Source organism: Lepidochelys olivacea (genome assembly GCF_965140295.1).
Source record: "Lepidochelys olivacea isolate rLepOli2 genome assembly, chromosome: 2".
Lineage (NCBI taxonomy): Eukaryota > Metazoa > Chordata > Testudines > Cheloniidae > Lepidochelys > Lepidochelys olivacea.
The window spans coordinates 76,415,308-76,435,347 of NC_140412.1; the positions used below are offsets into that span (position 1 = coordinate 76,415,308).

A 20,040-nucleotide genomic window follows, 5' to 3' on the forward strand; every position below is an offset into this window, starting at 1 on the left:
CCAGAATAACAGAGTAATATCTTGCTGACTTCAGATCTGCCACAATCTTCTGTTTGGCTTTTGTTGCCAATAACTGTATGATCTCATTTTAAATTGTTTTTCCAAGGTAGTGGTGTGTGTACATTTCCTGAGTGGTGACTTTTCTTAGATGCTCCTGGAGTACAGCATCAAACTCAGCCATCAGCTCCACAATTTTAAGGAAGTTTCCATTGTTCGGCACATACAGGTGATCTGAAGTGCCACGCAGTGCTAGGTTTTGGGTAGTAAGCATTCTCACAATGGCAATGAGCCTTTTCAGAACATTTTGCCAGTAAAGAGACTCTGATGCAATCTTCTCTTGATGCTGATCATCTATGGTGGCTTTTAACCTTAGTCTCATATCAAGCTCTTTCCACCTATGGAATGCTTTCTGGTGATTTGCTGCCTTCTTGTGACATACCAGATTTCGAGCCAGATTTTTCCAGTCCTTTGTTCCTGTAGAACCCAGTGTGGCTGGAACATTAGACTGGAAGAGTTTGCAACAAAAACAATATGCAACATTCTGGGGTTTTGAGTACATAAGCCATGGCCTCTCCACTTTGTCACCATTGGGGATTTCACACCAGTAATGTGTTGGATGGAAACTTCTATTCTCATTGTCTTTGGGGAACATGAAGTTTTTGCTGTGGCCCATGCAGTACAAGGAAGTCCCTCAGGCTACTGCTCAAGTGGTCCACAGTCCTGGATCATCTAGACTTAAGGAACTAAACTCAGTAGCAGCTGTTTCTTGTGCCTCCACCACACTCTTCTCTGATCTACACTTTTCTTCAGTGTAAATGTAATGTGTAATATCTCCATCTCAAATGGATGTAACCAGACACATACATGTAATGTGCATGGTTACAGCCATTTGAGATGGAGATATGGATGCTGCAGTAGCTGCCAGGTCACCTGCACTCTGACTAACTGGAAGATCAGGCATCTCGTCACCACTCACATCCTCATTGAGGCCGGAAGGTTCACTGTGAACCTTCCGGCCTTCTATGTCGTGTCAACCTTCCGTGTCTATGTATCTCAGGAGAGCTCCTTCGTGCTTAGACAGAAAAGCTTCCTTTGCTTTCTTTCTTTTTCTTCTTTCACTCATGACTGCTGTTCTGTGCCAGCTATAGTGGCTCTCAACACTCAGTTGAAGGGGACAAATAAGCAGGCTGGTAGCAGGGCCTGAGTGAGGGAAGATATTAGTGTCTTAAGGGCCTAACTGGCTCCTACTACTTCAGTTGACTGCCTGTTCTCCTCAAGTGGGTTCAGGGAAGCAGCAGGAAACAGGAAGCCCCCTGAGAAGCTGGTGTTAAAATCACTCCAGGCTTCTGGGGGTGCTAGAAAGGTACATAAGAGGCTCCCCCTCCTCTCTCTCCCTGCAGCTCCTGCTGCTTTCTGTTATTCCCTCTCACCTTTTCTCCTGCCTGCCTGTTATGTCTCTTGTGCCCTCCTTCCTCCAGCACAGCACTCCACCATCTCTGTGCATCTAGAGCAGAGAGAATACATATGCACCAGCAGCAGACACAATTTTCTACACTCTGGGTCCTAGTGGATGCCCCCCCACACACACAGTCTGGCACCTGAGGTGGCCACCTCAGTTCACCTCATGGTAAGGCCAGCCCTAGCTCTGATCCAAGTAGCCAATGCAATCACTGACGTTCTGCTATCAAGGGCAGTGACTCTGAGAAATGTGCAGGTCATACTGGATGGCTTTGCTGCAGTGGGGTTCCCTAACTGTGGTGGCGTGATAGATGGAACGCATATCCCTATCTTGGCACCGGACCACCTTGCCAACCAATATATAAACTGCAAGGGGTACTTCTCGATGGTGCTCCAAGCACTGGTGGATCACAAGGGACGTTTCACCGACATCGACATGGGATGGCCGGGAAAGGTGCATGATGCTTGCATCTTTAGGAACTCAGGGTTGTTCAAGCAGTTGCAAGAAGGGACTTACTTCCGAGACCAGAAAATTACCATTGGGGATGTTGAAATGCCAATAGTTATCCTTGGGGACCCAGCCTACCCCTTGCTCCCATAGCTCATGAAGGCCAGCCCTAGCTGTGATCCAAGTAGCCAATGCAATCACTGACGTTCTGCTATCAAGGGTAGTGACTCTGAGAAATGTGCAGGTCATACTGGATGGCTTTGCTGCAGTGGGGTTCCCTAACTGTGGTGGCGTGATAGATGGAACGCATATCCCTATCTTGGCACCGGACCACCTTGCCAACCAATATATAAACTGCAAGGGGTACTTCTCGATGGTGCTCCAAGCACTGGTGGATCACAAGGGACGTTTCACCGACATCGACATGGGATGGCCGGGAAAGGTGCATGATGCTTGCATCTTTAGGAACTCAGGGTTGTTCAAGCAGTTGCAAGAAGGGACTTACTTCCGAGACCAGAAAATTACCATTGGGGATGTTGAAATGCCAATAGTTATCCTTGGGGACCCAGCCTACCCCTTGCTCCCATAGCTCATGAAGCCATACACAGGCAGCCTGGACAGTAGTAAGGAGCAGTTCAACTTTATGCTGAGCAAGTGCAGAATGGTGGTAGAATGTGCCTTTGGATGTTTAAAAGCGCACTGGAGCTGTTTGCTGACTAGGTTAGACCTCAGCGCAACCAGCATTCCCATTTTTATTGCTGCTTGTTGTGTGCTCCATAATACCTTTGAGAGTAAGGGGGAGACGATTATTGCGGGGTGGGAGGTTGAGGCAAAATCACCTGGCAGCCGATTTTGAGCGGCCAGACAACAGGGCTATTAGAAGAGCACAGCTAGGCATGCTGCGCATCAAAGAGGCTTTGAAAACCAGTTTCATGACTGGCCAGGCCACGGCGTGAAGGCTGTGTGTGTTTCTCCTTGATGCAAATCCACCCTCTTTGTTGATTTTAATTCCCTGTAAGCCAACCACTCTCCCCCCTTCGATCACAGCTGGCAAAGGAAATAAAGTAAAGATTGTTTTGAAACCATGCATTCTCCCTTTATTAATTAAAACAAACTGAGATAACTGAAAAGGTAGCCTGGGTGGGGTGGGGTGCGGGAGGAGGGAAGGACAAGGCCACATTACTTATTGTGACCACACTACAAATCAAAACTGTTTGAATGAAAGCCTTCTGTTGCTTGGGCCACCCTCTGGAGTAGAACGGCTGGGTGCTCGGAGCCTCCCACCACGTTCTTGGTTGTCTGGGTGAGGAAGATATAGAACTTGGGGAGGAGGTGAAGCAGTTGTACAATGGATGCAGCGGGGGTCTGTGCTCTTGTTGGCTTTCCTGCAGCTCCAACAGACGCTTCATCATGTCTGTTTGCTCCCCCATTAGCCTCAGCATCACCTCCTGCCTCTGCTCTTTGTGTTCACTTAATGCTTTCCTGGCCTCTGCCACTGAATGCCTCCATACATTAAGCTGTGCCCTATCAGTGTGGGAGGACTGCATGAGCTTGGAAAACATGTCATTGTGAGTGCTTTTTTTTCCACCTTCTAATCTGCGATAACTTCAGGGACAGAGATGATGGGGGAGCATAGAAACATTTGCACCTGTGGGGGGATAAAAAGGGAGAGTAAAATTTAAGAAGATACATTTCTGAGAACAAAAGGGAGACTCTTTCACAGTGAGTCAAGCAACTCACAGTACAGGTGCTTTAGGTACAAGGTTGCATTTTGCCTTTTATATTGAGCGCCTGCCAGTATGGTGACACATCACACACGGCTGGGCAACAAAATTTGGTTTCCAGGCAGCCATGGTAAGCCTTTTAGTACGCGGGGTTGGCTTCTTACACCTTCATAACATGTGGGAATGGTTTCAAACTGCAGTGCCATCCTTTCCCATAGCAAGCAATGCCAGTTGGGTTTCACATTTAAAAGGAGGGGCTGTGGTTTTCGGGTGAATGTGCGGCACACCCCTCCCGCACCCCCACCCCATCGCATGGCTATTTTCTGAGATGATCCCTTCACCCCTCCCCCCGCCGTGCGGCTATTCTCCAGGATGATCCCTTTTAGCCAAGCACAAACAACCAAGCATGAATGGGATCCTTTTACTGTTCCCTTACAAAAATTCCCCTATTTCAACCAGGTGACCATGAATGATATCACTCTCCTGAGGCTAACACAGAAAGATATAGACCGAATGTTGCTTGAATGAGACCAAAACCCAGGACCATTCGCTGCCATACTTTGTGCTGTAATGATTCCAGAATACTTTCAGAGTACCTCCAGGACAGCTTCATGGAGGTGTCCCTGGACGATTCCCGCTCCAACACCAGACATTTGAGCAGACTTTTCCAGTAGCTGTATTGGCCGCGAATGCATCCCAAGTCTTCAGGGCCAAATCAAACATTAAACACTATTGCTTTTAAACCGTGTACTGTAGTGACAAATGTGCACTCACCAGAGCTGCTTTCTCCGGCTTCAGGGTCGGGGATCCTGCCTTGGGAGGGTATTGGCTCCAGGGTGATGTAAAGGTCCTGGCTGCCGGGGAGAATGGATTCACCGCTTGCCTGCTGCGCATTCTCCTCCTCCTCCATAATCACAAAATCCTCCTCCCTGTTGTGTGAGACTTCCCCATTGCAGGTGTCCACGGACAGTGGTGGGGTAGTGTTAGGGTCCCCTCCTAGAATGGCATACAGGTGATCAAAGAAGCGGTATGTAAGGGGCTCTGACCTGGAGTGACCGTTTGCCTCCTTTGTCTTTTGGTAGGCTTGCCTGAGCTCCTTAACATTCACGTGGCACTGCTGTGTGTCCCTGTTGTAGCCTCTCTCCACCATGCCCTGTGCGATTTTGGCATACATATTAGCATTTCTTTTTGTTCGGAGTTCGGCTGCACAGATTCTTCTCCCCATACAGCAATCAGATCCAGTGTCTCCCTTTAGGTTCATCCTGGAGCCCATTTGTGATTCTGGGGGGACTGCATGGTCACCTGTGCTGCTGAGCTCGCCACGCTGACCAAACAGGAAATGAAATTCAAAAGTTCCTGGGGTTTTCCTGTGTACCTGGCAAGTGCATCAGAGTTCAAAGTGCTGTCCAGAGTGGTCACTTTGGAGCACTCTGGGTTAGCTCCTGGAGGCCAACACCGCCGAATTGCGTCTGCACTATCCCAAATTCAACCCAGCAAGGTCGATTTTAGCGCTACTCCCCTCGCCGGGGAGGAGTACAGAAGTCGATTTTAAGAGTCCTTTAGGTCGATGGAACGGGGTTGGTTGTGTAGACGCATTCATTTTAAAAATCGACCTCATGCAGCTAAATTCAACCTAACCCCATAGTGTAGACCAGGGTAGAGTTATACTTACCAATGGATTACCAAATTTCAAAGAATTAGAATACAATAAAATGAATAAACATTCCTATTCTCACTGTTTTCAAGATGTGTACAAATATCTATTTTCTGTTTTAATGTCAACACAATTCTCTTATGCTTCTCACCTTTGCTTTTCATTGGTATTTTGGATGCCATAATGGTACGGTGATGTTGATACTTTATCATAAACACAGGACAATACACTGAGTAATAAACTGTCCAATCACAATGGCAGATACAAACAGAAAGACCAGCATTCAGCTCTTCTTGGCTAACTCAAGCCTAGTCCGACTGCTCTTGGAAATACTCAGGTCCCAAATAGCTTTGGCATCAGTCCTGGCTACTAGATTGAAGATTTGTATTGATAGATATCAGAAATGCCAGTTTCTAGAGCTTTCCGATTGCTAAAAGGACAGAACACAGCTTTTACTGTATGTGAAAAGCTGTAGTAATTAATTACCCTGACCTCATAGACATTAAGGTCAGAAGGGACCATTATGATCATCTAGTCTGACCTCCTGCACAATGCAGGCCATAGAATCTCACCCACCCACTCCTGCAGATAAACCTCTCACCTATGTCTGAGCTATTGAAGTCCTCTAATCATGGTTTAAAGACTTCAAGGTGCAGAGAATCCTCCAGCAAGTGACCTGTGCACCATGCTGCGGAGGAAGGCGAAAACCCCCCAGGGCCTCTTCCAATCTGCCCTGGAGGAAAATTCCTTTCCGACCCCAAATATGGCAATCAGCTGAACCCTGAGCACGTGGGCAAGATTCACCAGCCAGATACACAGGAGAGAATTCTCTGTAGTAACTCAGATTCCACCCCATTTAACATCCCCTCACTCGCTACTGGGCCTATTTACCATGAAGAGTTAAAGATCAATTAATTGCCAAAATCATGTTATCCCATCATACCATCTCCTCCATAAACTCCTGCCAAAAGCAGCAAAGAACAGGTGAGAAATGTTGTAAACCTTCCTCTGACATGCTGACTAATTATTTCTTTTAGAATGTTGAAAATGATATTTGTGTTTGCTCAGTTTCAACTTCTGTATGAGGAAAAGGAGTGAGATACATGGCTTTTCCATTTTTGCTTAAAGTACTAATAAAACCTATTTATGTATTGCAAGGACATTAGGAAAGACCTGAGTCAGTGCCATTTCCTATCGAATGAAGAATTAGCCCACTCCAGGAGTCCAAATCCTTCTCGACCGCTTAGAAATTGGCACAAGATTCCCCCCACCGCCCACACCCCAATTTATATTTAGCAACTTTGGTGCAAAATGCTGTGAAAGACACTGCAAATAAGGCAAAGCTAGAAGAATAAGCTACATGATTTTGGACTTGAATGAAGTGTGAAGAGATGATTTTGAGAGCATTGCGGGAACATACTCAAGATTACAAGTGCTTGGACTAGAATTTAGTTATTACCCTTTTCTTCACATATACATTTTTGATGTGCACTGTGATTATTATTAAATCCTACTTAATCTGTGACTGAATAAAAGTGTCAAGAAAGGTGCAGGCAGGTGCTATTCCCACTTCTTTTCAAAACAGGTTGGCATGCAATTTAGTATTCCAGTCCTATTCTGGTCACTTATAGGAACTTGTCTGTTGAGTGTGTGATGGGACAAATATTCAGTCAACTTTATTGTCACTTGTGACCCCAGCAGAATTTTAATGTACTGTAGGTTTCCACATGTGAAAGGCTTGGGCACTAACCTACTGTGCCACTTAGTCTCCAAGGCACTGCTTCTGTCAATTAGTATTTCTGTCTAAATCTTGCAGTTAGGTTAAAGGGCAAGTAAGCAAAGTGTACTGAGATAGCAGAATAAAAAAAGACAAATGACATGGCATATTAACAATCAAGTGACACTTATTTCCAGCCTCCAGATTATAAATGAAAATAATGTGGAAAAAGCCTTGACAGCTGCTGTCCAACATCTTGAAACAATGACATGACTTCTACTATAAATTCTCCTTTTGGGGGTTTGCAACTTGCTCATAACAATTTAATTCTGGGGTGAAACATGGCATATAAACTGTCAGTGTAGGAGTAAATGTTTAAAGTTTAATTTTTTTGCAGTATTTAATTGGATTTGTTTTAGCTTCTTACACTAGGCAAACAAATGTGTTCATGTTTGATCTGCTAAACTCCAGAAGGAAAATGGCTAACTTTTAAAACTTGGACATTTTAGGCATTTATCCCATATAGGGTTGCCAACTTTCTAATAGTATAAAAACCAAACACCCTTGCCCTGCCCCTTCCCGAAAACCACACCTCTTCCCACCCCTTTTCACTCCATCCCCCCTCCCTCTGTAGCTTGCTTTCCCCCAACCCCCACCCTCATGCACTTTCACAGGTTTGGGGCAAGGGCTTGTGGTGTGGGAAGGGATGAGGGCTCCAGCTGGGGATGTGGGCTCTGGGGTGGGGCTGGGGGGGGAGCTCAGGAGGGGGCTCTGGGATGGGGCTGAGGGTTTCGGAGTGCAGGAGGGGGCTCAGGGCTGGGGCAGGGTGTTATGGTGCGGGGGAGGGGGTGGTTGGGGTATGGGCTCTGGGCGGGTGGTGCTTACCGCAGACGGTTCCCGGCCAATGGGAGCTGCAGAGCCAGTGCTCAGGGTGGGGGCAGCGTGCAGAGCCCCTTGACCCCTGCGCCTAGGAGCCAGACATGCTGGCTGCTTCCGGGAGCCACGGAGCCAGGGAAGGCAGGGAGCCTGCCTTAGCCCTGTTGCGCCACTGACCAGACTTTAAGCAGGCTGGTCAGCAGTACTGACTGGAGCCACCAGGGTCCCTTTTTGGCTGGGCGTTCTGGTTCAAAAACAGACGCCCAGCAACCCTAATACCATATGTTTGACTTTGTTTTGAAGATAATTAAATTTGAAAATTGACAGCTAAATAGGTAAATTACACTTAGTCATGTTTTTAATTGTAATTCAGACTATAAATTATAGTAATATTTTACATTCTATTAGCAGCAAGTTTTACAGGCAATTGAATATAAGATATCGCAGTTACTGCAAAGAGTGTCATGCAACTGGGGCTCTGTTGGAAGTCACAATCATGTATCTTTGGTCTAACTTAGGAGGTGCATGTAGAATTTAAGAAATATAGAAACTCAATGCTCTGAAAACTAAATAATGTAGGCATAGCCACTTTTAAATTCATCACAATTTGATGCAGGGATCATATAACTATGGGCATGATCCTGCAACTGGACATGTTTAAGTGGACTTCTGCAACTGTGCAGAGCTCCATTGACTTCAATCTCTGTAAGACTGCAAAGATCCACCATGTGGATCTGATTGCAGGACCAGGGCCCCCATGTTTTGAGCATAGCACCTCAGAAGTCAAAGGCTAACGTCAATTCTAATGTAGACAAAATTTAAATGTTGAAAAAACAAGGTTCCACAAAACCAAAGATTTGTTTCTGGTGGGGTCCCATGGGGATTGGTGCTTGCCCTATGCTGTTTAACATTTTTTTCTATGACCCGAAATAATAAATACATAAAATAATCACTGATAAAGTTTGCCAATGACACAAAAATTGGAGGAGCGGTAAATAATGAAGAGGACACGTCACTGATACAGAGCGATCTGGATTGGTTGGTAAACTGGGTGAAAGCAAACACTTTGCATTTTAATATGGTTAAATGTAAATGTTCACATCTAGGAACAAAGACTGTAGGCCATACTTGCTCTATTACTTACTCTATTCTGGGAAGCAGTGACTCAGAAAAAGATTTGGGTGTCGTGATGGATAATCAACTGAACATAAACTCCCAGTGCAACACTGGCCAAAAGGGCTAATGTGATCCTTAGCTGCATAAACAGGGGAATCTCAAGCAGGAATAGAGAGGTTATTTTATCTCTGCATTTGGCACTGGTGTGACTGCTACTGGAATACTGTGTTCAGTTCTGGTGTCCACAATTCAAGAAGGGGTGGGCATGGAGGGCAAAAGAGGCACACAAAGAGGTCCTGTCATGGGGGGTAAATGGGGGGATTGGGAGAAGGATGGGCACAAAGCCCCTGGCAAGTGGTGGGGTGGGGAATAGGAAGCCTTGGTATGGGGAGGAAGAATGGGGGACATTCTGAACCCCTGGCAGGATGAGAATGGGGGGACCTCAAGAGAGTACCTGAAATGGGGGTGGGGGAAGAGGACAGAAGGGTGGCACAAAGGAAGCTTATAAGGGAAGTGGGAAAAATGGAGGGATGAAAGGAGCCCCAGGTGTGTGCAATAAGCTCACCTACACAAGATATCAAGTGTGTGACACCCCTTGCAGTATAACATCTCTATTCATACTCTCAATATTCCCATTTATACATCCAAGCATCACATTAGTTCTTTTGACTGCAGTGCCTCACTGAGAGCTCATGTTCAGCTGATTATCCATCATGACCCCTGTGATAGTTTGCCTCCCCCTCCTTCAGGGTGCCATCTGATGTACTGGGGTACCACTGAGCCTACCAGTTCCACCAGTCTGGGTTACCTTACAGTGCCCTGCTGAGCTAGGCCCTCAAGCCTCCTCCAGCACACACGCAGGTAGGACCACACCCAGCTGCAGAAACACCCAGACACTGAGATCAGCTCTGTGTGGGAATTGCCCAGCACACAATAGTACACCCCCTCTGGAGTGTAAAGCCAAAATTGTCTTGCACTGCACAGAAAATTGTGCAGCATAAGTTTATGAAATTCACTCCCTCCCTCAACGTGGAGGAAGATATGATTGCATTTTGTCTGGTGGGCATTCCCCAAGTGCAAACTCTTTTGTAATTGATACATAGTCCATATTCCTAACTGCAGATACAGAAATGATACATGCATACAAATAGGATAATCATATTCAGTACATCATAGCCTTTCCAATGATACCTCACATGACCCATCTTGCATAAACTACATCTTAGATATGCCATATTTATATCATATTTTATGAAGAATATGGGGAGTAGCATCACAACCCCCAAGTCCTTTCCAGAGTCACTGCTTCCCAAGATGTAGTCCCCCACCTGTAAGTATGGTCTGTATTCTTTGTTCATAGATGTATAATTTTACATCTGATCATATTTAAATGCATATTGTTTGCTTGTGCCCAATTTACCAGGCCATCCATATTGCTCTGTATCAGTGACCGCTCCATGGGTGGCACGTATAATAGGCTGGGGAACGCTGTGCCTCCCCAAACAGCTCTGCATGGCCCCGCCCCCGAGACCCTCTCCTGCTTACAGCTAGTTGGCCCCAGCCCAGGCAGGCTGCTCCAAGTTCCAGAAAGCCTGCTGGGGCTAGACTCTGGAGCTAGGGCGGCTGGAACTTGGGGTGCCTGGGGCCATGCCGCCCAATGCTCCAGGGCTGGACATGCTGGGGCTGCACCACCCAGTGCTCTGGGGCTGGAGCACCCACTGCCTATCTAGTGCTCCAGAGCTGGGGAGTGCATTACACCCGCCTGCCTGATGCTCTAGAAGGTTAAGGATACTACATCCCCACTCTTAAGTTCTTAACCCAAACTTTTAAGTTCATCAAAATAGACTTTAACGGGAGCAGAGTTAAACCAGAATTTAGCACTTTTAGAAATCCCCTTCACTACCTCTACAAACCAGAATAGATCATGTTTAACAATATAAAGTGTTATAAACAACATAGGCAAGGAAACAAAGTTGCCTACATTATTTGTAAATTAATTTGCCAGCGTTACCAACTCTCACAATTTTATTCTAAGTCTCACAATATTTGATATTTTCTTAAAAGTTGAAGCTTCAGGAGTCATGTGAGTACACAAAACACTCTTTTTTTTTTTTTTTTAAAGCAGATTTCTAGCCTCATAGTTGTGGCAAAAAAGCTTGAAACCACAAACCCTAAAAGCTGAAGAACCAGGGGGCAAATAAAAAGGACTCAAAATATATTATTTTTTAAATCTCATGATTTTTAAATCAATCTGTTGAATTGCAGGGGCTCATGATTTTTTGATCATTTGTGGAGGCAGTATTACTGTGCATGTTTAAAATTAATTCTGTTTCAGTATCGCAAAGATAACATTAATCTCTTTCTTTTCCTGGAGCACCAAGTTTTACACACACTCTGCTATTTGGAAAGGCTGTGCATTGGCGGCACAGAAGGCAAGGGAGGGAAACAAACATGCACAGTGACAAGCGGGTGATAGAAAGCATGTGTGCAAAATGCTGGACAGAGAGATGTAAAATAACAGTATTTAGTACTTGCACAGTATAGTGCTTTACAGCCCTGGAATTCTAAGTGCCTTACAAAGACTGTAATGATACTGTGGGTCAGTATCATTATCCCCAGATGAAAAACCTGACAGCCCCAGAGATCAGTGGCAGAACTAGGAAGAGAACCCAGGAGTCCTGATGCCTTGGCTGGTGCTAGGGTTGCCAGGCGTCCGGTTTTCGATCAGAATGCCTGGCTGAAAAGGGCCACTGGCGGCTCCAGCTGGCACCGCCCACCGGGCCATTAAAAGTCTGGTTGGCGGAGCAATGGGGGCCCAGGGCTAAGGCAGGCTCCCGTCCTGCCCTGGCTCCGTGTGGGTCCCGGAAGCAGCCGCCAGGTCCCTGTGGTCCGTAGGGGCATGGGTGGCCAGGGAAGCGCCGTGCGCCGCCCTTGCCCCCGAGTGCTGGCTCCGCAGCTCCCCTTAGCCAGGAACCACCACCAATGGGAGCTGCAGGGGCAGCAGGAGCCCGCACCCCAACCTCCTGCCCCAGCCCTGAGCCCCCTCCTGCATCCCAACCCCCCCATCCCAGCCCCACCGCAGAGCCTGCACCTCCAGCTGGAGCCCTCACCCCTCCCCACCCCAACCCCTTGCCCCAGCCCCCTCCTGCACCCCAGGGCCGAGGAGAAGGCACGAGGCAGGGGTGTTTGGTTTTGTGGGACTAGAAAGTTGGCAACCCTAGCTGGGGCAGGTTGGTGGAGAGGAGTTTGAGGCCCTAGTACCTCCTGTTGGCCCCCCCGCCTTGGCTGGCTACATCCCGCAGCCGCCCCCCAGGACAAGAGGTAGCCGGGCAAGCTGGACGGGCAGGGACGAGAACCCGCATGGGGACAGTGCCGGGAGCCCCCTCCCGGGCCCCGCAGGAGTGGGGTGACAACAACTGTCCGGCTCGGCCGAAGGAAGGGCGGCCCGGCGCTGTGCAGCCAATGACCCCGCGGCTCAGCGCTCAGGGACATGGGGCTGGGCCGCCCCGGGCACGGGGGCGGGGGGGCCGCCTCCTGGCAAGGGGAGGGGGATTTGCAGACGCTCCCTAGCTGCCCGCCCTCGCGCGGGAGGGGGCTGCCGTTGCCTGGAGACGGGACTAACGAACTCCGAGAGGAGAATCCAACGCCCCCAACCGCCACGGGGGCGGCGGGAACCGTCCGCAGCCCGGGAGCGGGCGGGGTCCTGCCCTGCTCTGCCTGGCCGCGGGGCGGACGCAGCACGTGAGTAGCGGGGACTGGGCGGGGCCGGGCGGATCCCTGAGCAGAGAGTGGCGGCCGCGGGCCTCAGGCGGCTGCGGACGAGGCAGCACCGTGTGACCAGCCCTCTGGCCTCCGCGTGGGGGACTTGTCTGGGCTGGGGGGTGACTCCCCGTGGAGCTGTTCGAGCGTGGCCGCAGGCAGGCTCCGCTCCTCGGTCTCCCGCGCCGCGTCCCTCTCTCCTAGACAGTCTCCTCTCCTTCCTCGCTAGGCCAGCACTGCCTCCGCCTTGCACCCCCGCCCCATTGCTGTGTCCTCACTCTGCCCCGCCTCCCTCCTGCCCCTCAGTGCTGTACCTGGCCTGTTGCTTCTACCCCCTAGCTCTGCATGCAACCCCCCTTCCCTTCCCTTCCCTTCCCCCAGCCAGGCTCTGCTGCTCCTCCCCTCCTCCAGCGCTGCACCCACCCCCCTGCTTCTCCTGCCAGGCTTGTACTCCCCATCCTCCCCCTCTGCTGGATAACCTCTGCTCCCATCCCCCAGCACTGCTCCTGCCCTACTGCTTCTACCCTGCTTTGTCACACCTGAACCCCTCCTTTGAATCAGGCTCTGCACCCACCCCACTGCTCTATCCCAGCTCTGCAGCCCTTCATTCCCCTGGGCTGGGAGTCCTGTCCAGTCCTATGATTCTATGATCCCCATTTCTGGTCAGGAAAAAAATGAGTGTAGAGACTATAGTTAGGTTTGAAGTAAAGTGTCTCTCTCACCTTGTACACAGAGGGGGCTTTCAAAGTGGAGTTAAATGGGAGAGGAAGAACAGGGCATGACTAGCAGCAATGGCAGACCACTGCTTGGGGATGGACTTTGATCTCAGTCTCTCATCACAGACCTGGGTAGGCAGTTCTGAAACAAGCCCCCAAGGAAAGAGTCAGAGTGTGAATGTCTCCCCTTGAAGGAATTGGAAGTCCCAGGGCTCCTGTTGCTTGGGGGGTCCTGTAGTAGACTGTGTAACATTTTTCTTGGTTTGGGTGGGACAGAGCACTTCCCTCCCTTATTTTGGTATCTGGATTCATCTGCCTTAAGTAGTTGCTGGAGTTTGGGGTCTTTCATAGTAGATAAAATTTGTAAAAGTATATTTTTGACAATCCTAAACCCGAACATTTAACTTCCCTTTGTACTTAATATCCAATTTTACTAGTATTTAAAGTGACTTAAATGTCATAGTAAATTATTTTTATTGACTTTTATAGTTTGCCTATCATGTAGGGCTTAGGGGTAGGAATAGAAAATAGAAACAGTTTTTTTATTGGAAAAAAAGCATATGCGCCAAGTTAGGGTATTGCATAATTTTACATAACATTTCTAGATTTCTAGACCTTCTGCCTTAACAGTATGAGCAAGAAACAATATTGAATACTGATAACATTATGCCTCTCTTAAGCTCACCATTCTTTACTTCCTAAGGGCTTGTCTACACAAAATGTTACTTCCAAAGTGGCTTGTCTACCACTTTAACTATATTGATATAATCAAAACATTATTATTATACTGGTAGTTATACCAGTATATGAAGGTGCTTTTTACTGTTATAGCTATTGACTCACGGGAGGGAGATGGAGTATTATACCAGGATAACTATATTGTTTAAAAAAAAATCAAACCCCTAATCAACATAATTGTACCAGTACAAAAAATGGTGTGTACAGCAGGCCTAAGTATTGAACTCTTTTTATTATGTGTCTGAATTATGTTGTCTTTGATTTAGTATATAGGCTCCTTTTGGCATTGACTTTTTTTGTATAGTACCAAAAATCCATTAGTGCTCAGTATAAGTACAGGTTTCAGAGTAACAGCCGTGTTAGTCTGTATTCGCAAAAAGAAAAGGAGGACTTGTGGTACCTTAGAGACTAACCAATTTATTTGACGAAAGCTCATGCTCAAATAAATTGGTTAGTCTCTAAGGTGCCACAAGTACTCCTTTTCTTTTTGCGAATACAGACTAACACGGTTGTTACTCTGAAACCAGTCATTATTGAGATAGTGATGATTTCCTCTACTATTTTCTCTGTTTTAATCCTTCCCCCAAGCCCTCCTTCAAGGCCCCTTTCAAATAGCAAGCCTCTGAGTGCAACCCAAACACTTTTTAATATATTTAACACCATTTTAAATGCTAGATATAAAGCGGGGTTTAGGGTGGAGGCTGATAGCTTGTGACCCCCCCATGTAATAACCTCGCGACCCTCTGAGCGGTCGCGACCTCCAGTTTGAGAACCCCCGCTGAAAGGTAATGCAGTGTAGTTGCCTTGAATGGTCCCTTAAAATATGTGCTAACTACTTATGCTAAACAATCTGTTCCACTCTGCATTTAGCTGTGAGGCTTGGAGTACCTTTCCTAGACCTTGCATGGTGACAGGTTTCAATGGTAGCCGTAAAAAGAAAAGGAGTACTTGTGGCACCTTAGAGACTAACCAATTTATTTGAGCATAAGCTTTTGTGAGCTACAGCTCACTTCATCGGATGCATACTGTGGAAAGTGTAGAAGATATTTTTATATACACACAAAGCATGAAAAATACCTCCTCCCACCCCACTCTCCTGCTGGTAATAGCTTACCTAAAGTGATCACTCTCCTTACAATGTGTATGATAATCAAGTTGGGCCATTTCCAGCACAAATCCAGGGTTTAACAAGAACCTCGGGGGGTGGGGGGTAGGAAAAAACAAGGGGAAATAGGTTACCTTGCATAATGACTTAGCCACTCCCAGTCTCTATTCAAGCCTAAGTTAATTGTATCCAATTTGCAAATGAATTCCAATTCAACAGTTTCTCGCTGGAGTCTGGATTTGAAGTTTTTTTGTTGTAATATAGCAACTTTCATGTCTGTAATCGCGTGACCAGAGAGATTGAAGTGTTCTCTGACTGGTTAATGAATGTTATAATTCTTGACATCTGATTTGTGTCCATTTATTCTTTTACGGAGAGACTGTCCAGTTTGACCAATGTACATGGCAGAGGGGCATTGCTGGCACATGATGGCATATATCACATTGGTGGATGTGCAGGTGAGGGCACCCATAGCAGTGCCGCTGATCTGAAGGTAAACATTGTCCCCAAATGTAAAATAGTTATGGGTAAGGACAAAGTCACAAAGTTCAGCCACCAGGTTCAGATCAGCGGCACTGCTATGGGTACCCGCTTGGCCCCACAGTATGCCAACATTTTTATGGCTGACTTAGAACAATGCTTCCTCAGCTCTCGTCCTTTAACGCCCCTACTCTACTTGCGCTATATTGATGACATCTTCATCATCTGGACCCATAGAAAAGAAGCCCTTGAGGAATTCCACCATGATTTCAACAATTTCCATCCCACCATCAACCTCAGCCTGGTCCAGTCCACAGAAGAGATCCACTTCCTGGACACTACAGTGCTAATAAACGATGGTCACATAAACACCACCCTATACCGGAAACCTACTGACCGCTATTCCTACCTACATGCCTACAGCTTTCACCCTGACCACACCACACGATCCATCGTCTACAGCCAAGCTCTGCGATACAACCGCATTTGCTCCAACCCCTCAGACAGAGACAAACACCTACAAGATCTCTCTCAAGCATTCTTACAACTACAATACCCACCTGCGGAAGTGAAGAAACAGATTGATAGAGCCAGAAGAGTTCCCAGAGGTCACCTACTACAGGACAGGCCTAACAAAGAAAATAACAGAACGCCACTAGCCGTCACCTTCAGCCCCCAACTAAACCCCTCCAATGCATTATTAAGGATCTACAACCTATCCTGAAGGATGACCCAACACTCTCACAAATTTTGGGAGACAGGCCCGTCCTTGCCTACAGACAGCCCCCCAACCTGAAGCAAATACTCACTAGCAACTACATACCACACAACAGAACCACTAACCCAGGAACCTATCCTTGCAACAAAGCCCGTTGCCAACTGTGCCCACATATCTATTCAGGGGACACCATCACAGGGCCTAATAACATCAGCCACACTAGCAGAGGCTCGTTCACCTGCACATCCACCAATGTGATATATGCCATCATGTGCCAGCAATGCCCCTCTGCCATGTACATTGGTCAAACTGGACAGTCTCTCCGTAAAAGAATAAATGGACACAAATCAGATGTCAAGAATTATAACATTCATAAACCAGTCGGAGAACACTTCAATCTCTCTGGTCACGCGATTACAGACATGAAAGTTGCTATATTACAACAAAAAAACTTCAAATCCAGACTCCAGTGAGAGACTGCTGAATTGGAATTCATTTGCAAATTGGGTACAATTAACTTAGGCTTGAATAGAGACTGGGAGTGGCTAAGTCATTATGCAAGGTAACCTATTTCCCCTTGTTTTTTCCTACCCTCCACCCCCCTCCAGACTTTCTTGTTAAACCCTGGATTTTTGCTGGAAATAGCCCACCTTGATTATCATACACATTGTAAGGAGAGTGATCACTTTAGATAAGCTATTACCAGCAGGAGAGTGGGGTGGGAGGAGGTATTTTTTCATGCTTTGTGTGTGTATAAAAATATCTTCTACACTTTCCACAGTATGCATCCGATGAAGTGAGCTGTAGCTCACAAAAGCTTATGCTCAAATAAATTGGTTAGTCTCTAAGGTGCCACAAGGTCTCCTTTTCTTTTTGCGAATACAGACTAACACGGCTGTTACTCTGAAACAGTGGTAGCCGTGTTAGTCTGTATCAGGAAAAAAAACGAGGAGACCTTGTGGCACCTTAGAGACTAACCAGTTTATTTGGGCATAAGCTTTCGTGGGCTAGAACCCACTTCATCAGACCCACTTCTGAAGTGGTTTCTCCAATACTAATTTCTCCCTACTGTTACACACACCTTCTTGTCAACTGTCTGTAATGTGCCACTCTCTTATCATTTCAAAAGTTATTTCTTTTCCCTTGGTATCCTGCTGTTAGTTGATTTATATTGTTAGACTGCTTAACACTTGGTAAAGCAACCCACATCCTTTCATGTATTTATACCTGCTCCTGTATCTTTTACTTCATACGTCTGATGAAGTGGGTTCTAGCCCACGAAAGCTTATGCCCAAATAAACTGGTTAGTCTCTAAGGTGCCACAAGGTCTCCTAGTTTTTTTTCCTGATACAGACTAACACGGCTACCACTGTTTCAGAGTAACAGCCGTGTATCTTTTACTTCATACGTCTGATGAAGTGGGTTCTAGCCCACGAAAGCTTATGCCCAAATAAATTGGATAGTTTCTAAGGTCCCCCAAGGACTTCTTGTTTTTTTCCCCCTAGACCTGAAGAAGATCCCTGTGTGGCTTGAAAGCTTGTCTCTCTTACAACAGAAGTTGGTTCAATAAAAAATATCTCATCCATCTTGCTCCCCTATCCTCTAAGACAGGGGTGGGCAAACTTTTTGGCCCAAGGGCCACATCTCAGTGGGAATGCAGGGCCATGAATGTAGGGCTGGGGCAGGGGTCTGGGAGTGGGAGTGGGGTGTAGGAGGGGGCTCAGGGCAGGGGGTTCAGGTGCAGGAGGGGATGTGGAGTGTGGGAGAGGCCTCAGGGCAGGGGGTTGGGGTGCAGGAGGGGTTTGGGGTGCAGGCTCTGGCCTGGCGCTGCTTACCTTGAGCGGCTCCAGAGTGGCAGTGGGGCTAAGGCAGGCTCCCTGCCTGCCCTGGCCCTGCATCGCTCCTGGAAGTGGCTGGCACCACATCTGGGGCGGCAGAGGGCTCCGTACTTGCCTCTGGGTACCTCCCCTGAAGCTCCCATTGGCCATGGTTCCCTGTTCCGGCCTGTGGGCTGTAGTTTGCCCACCCCTGCTCTAAGAATATAATTTAATGGCAGTCAAATAATACTGTGCTCCTACATTAGTTGTACTGAACAGTGTGAGTTACTCTCTACCCTACTCTGGATCATGAAGCAAAAGCCAGTCTCATAATTTAGTTTTTTTTTTTTATTTTCTAATGTAACAATTTTATAGAGTATCAGGAAATAATTAGCTTCTGAGATCTGAACACTGCTACAAAATATTCATGTTCAGCTGGAGTCAGAAATATGTTTATAGTTATCCAACACAGATGTGGTCTTTGGCAACGGATATTCAATTAAAGTATAACACACAGAGATGCAACTTCATACTGTTTAGTAGTGTAATCTTTTCCTTTTTTGTTTTTAAAATAACTTGTGTTCCTGCCAAACTTTTATCTTATTTAATTTTTGTAATTTTTGCAGCTAAACTCAAGTAAGTATAACACATGTAAAAATAAGATATGGTTCTCTAACAAGTTGTGCCTATTCTTTCAAACCATATAGAAGTTTTAAAATACAAAATAAAATTAAAATGGGAAATTAAAGTAGAGATGGCTCTGTATTATTGATTTGTGTATTTAAAACAGTATTATATTGTACATATTCTGCAATGATCATGCTTCATTCAGAACTAGAAAACAATACTGGTATCTTCGTAAAAGGGAAACATGGACTTATAATATTCTTGAAAAGAGCTATTTTTGTCTTAACAACAAACATATTTTTTTAGATCTAAATCCTGCAAAGATATGTGCAGGTGCTTAACTTAAAGTTCAATGGGATGACTTATTTATTTAATGGGACTACTCCTATATTTAAAGTTAAGCAAGTTACTAAGTGTTTGCAAGATCAGTGCCTCAAAGTGAAATCTTGCTTTATAGAATAAATAGGTCTGTAAATATTGTCCTTCATTCACTTTTTGAGGGACAATCAGATTAGGAGGATTTTAGCCTTTCAGCATACCACAGCAAGGCCAGTTGTGGCTAGGAACTACTTTTAGCCAAGTATAACACCACACATACTCTTTAAATAACACCTAAAGCACCAGGTGAAAACATTGAAGTTTAATATGAAAAAATTAGAAGATTAAAATTAACCCTTAGTTGTTTTCAGTCTTGTGGTACACAGTTTATTGCTGATTTATTGGGTTTTCTGGGGTGATGTTGATTGACCTAGAGTAGGGGTGGGCTAACTTTTTGGCCTGAGGGCTATGTTGGGTTTCTGAAATTATATGGAAGGCCGGTTAGGGGAGGCTGTGTCTCCCCGAACAGCCAAGTGTGGCGTGGCGTGGCCTCTGGCCCCATCCGAGCCCCCCCGCCACTTCTCTCCCCCTGATGTCCCCCCCCCCCCCCCGGGGACTCCTGCCCCATCTAAAGTCCCCTGACAGCTCCCCGGACCTCCTGCCCCTGACCTCCCCCTGCTACCCCATCCAACCCCTCCTCCTTCCTGACTGCACCCCCCCGGGACCTCTGCCCCCATTCAACCCCCCTGTTCCCTGCCCTCTGACCACC

The 20,040-nt window shown here is 46.7% G+C and overlaps 1 protein-coding gene and 1 long non-coding RNA gene across 2 annotated transcripts in view; one reads left to right on the forward strand and one right to left on the reverse strand.

Moving 5' to 3' along the window:
• Positions 1 to 3,027: 3,027 nt before the first annotated feature.
• LOC311515551 lies at positions 3,028 to 13,550 on the reverse strand. The gene is made up of 3 exons (XR_014710176.1): positions 13,475 to 13,550; positions 4,405 to 4,626; positions 3,028 to 3,554 (listed from the first exon to the last, which is right to left on the reverse strand). It is a non-coding gene; the product is annotated as an uncharacterized lncRNA (long non-coding RNA).
• Positions 12,484 to 20,040, forward strand: part of CCDC178 (coiled-coil domain containing 178) — a gene marked incomplete at its 5' end in the record, with an annotated part of 366,439 nt that continues 358,882 nt past the window's right edge. Inside the window, 2 exon segments of the mRNA XM_084618717.1 lie at positions 12,484 to 12,723; positions 12,725 to 12,734. Of these exon segments, the coding sequence (XP_084474843.1) occupies positions 12,484 to 12,723; positions 12,725 to 12,734 (250 nt within the window).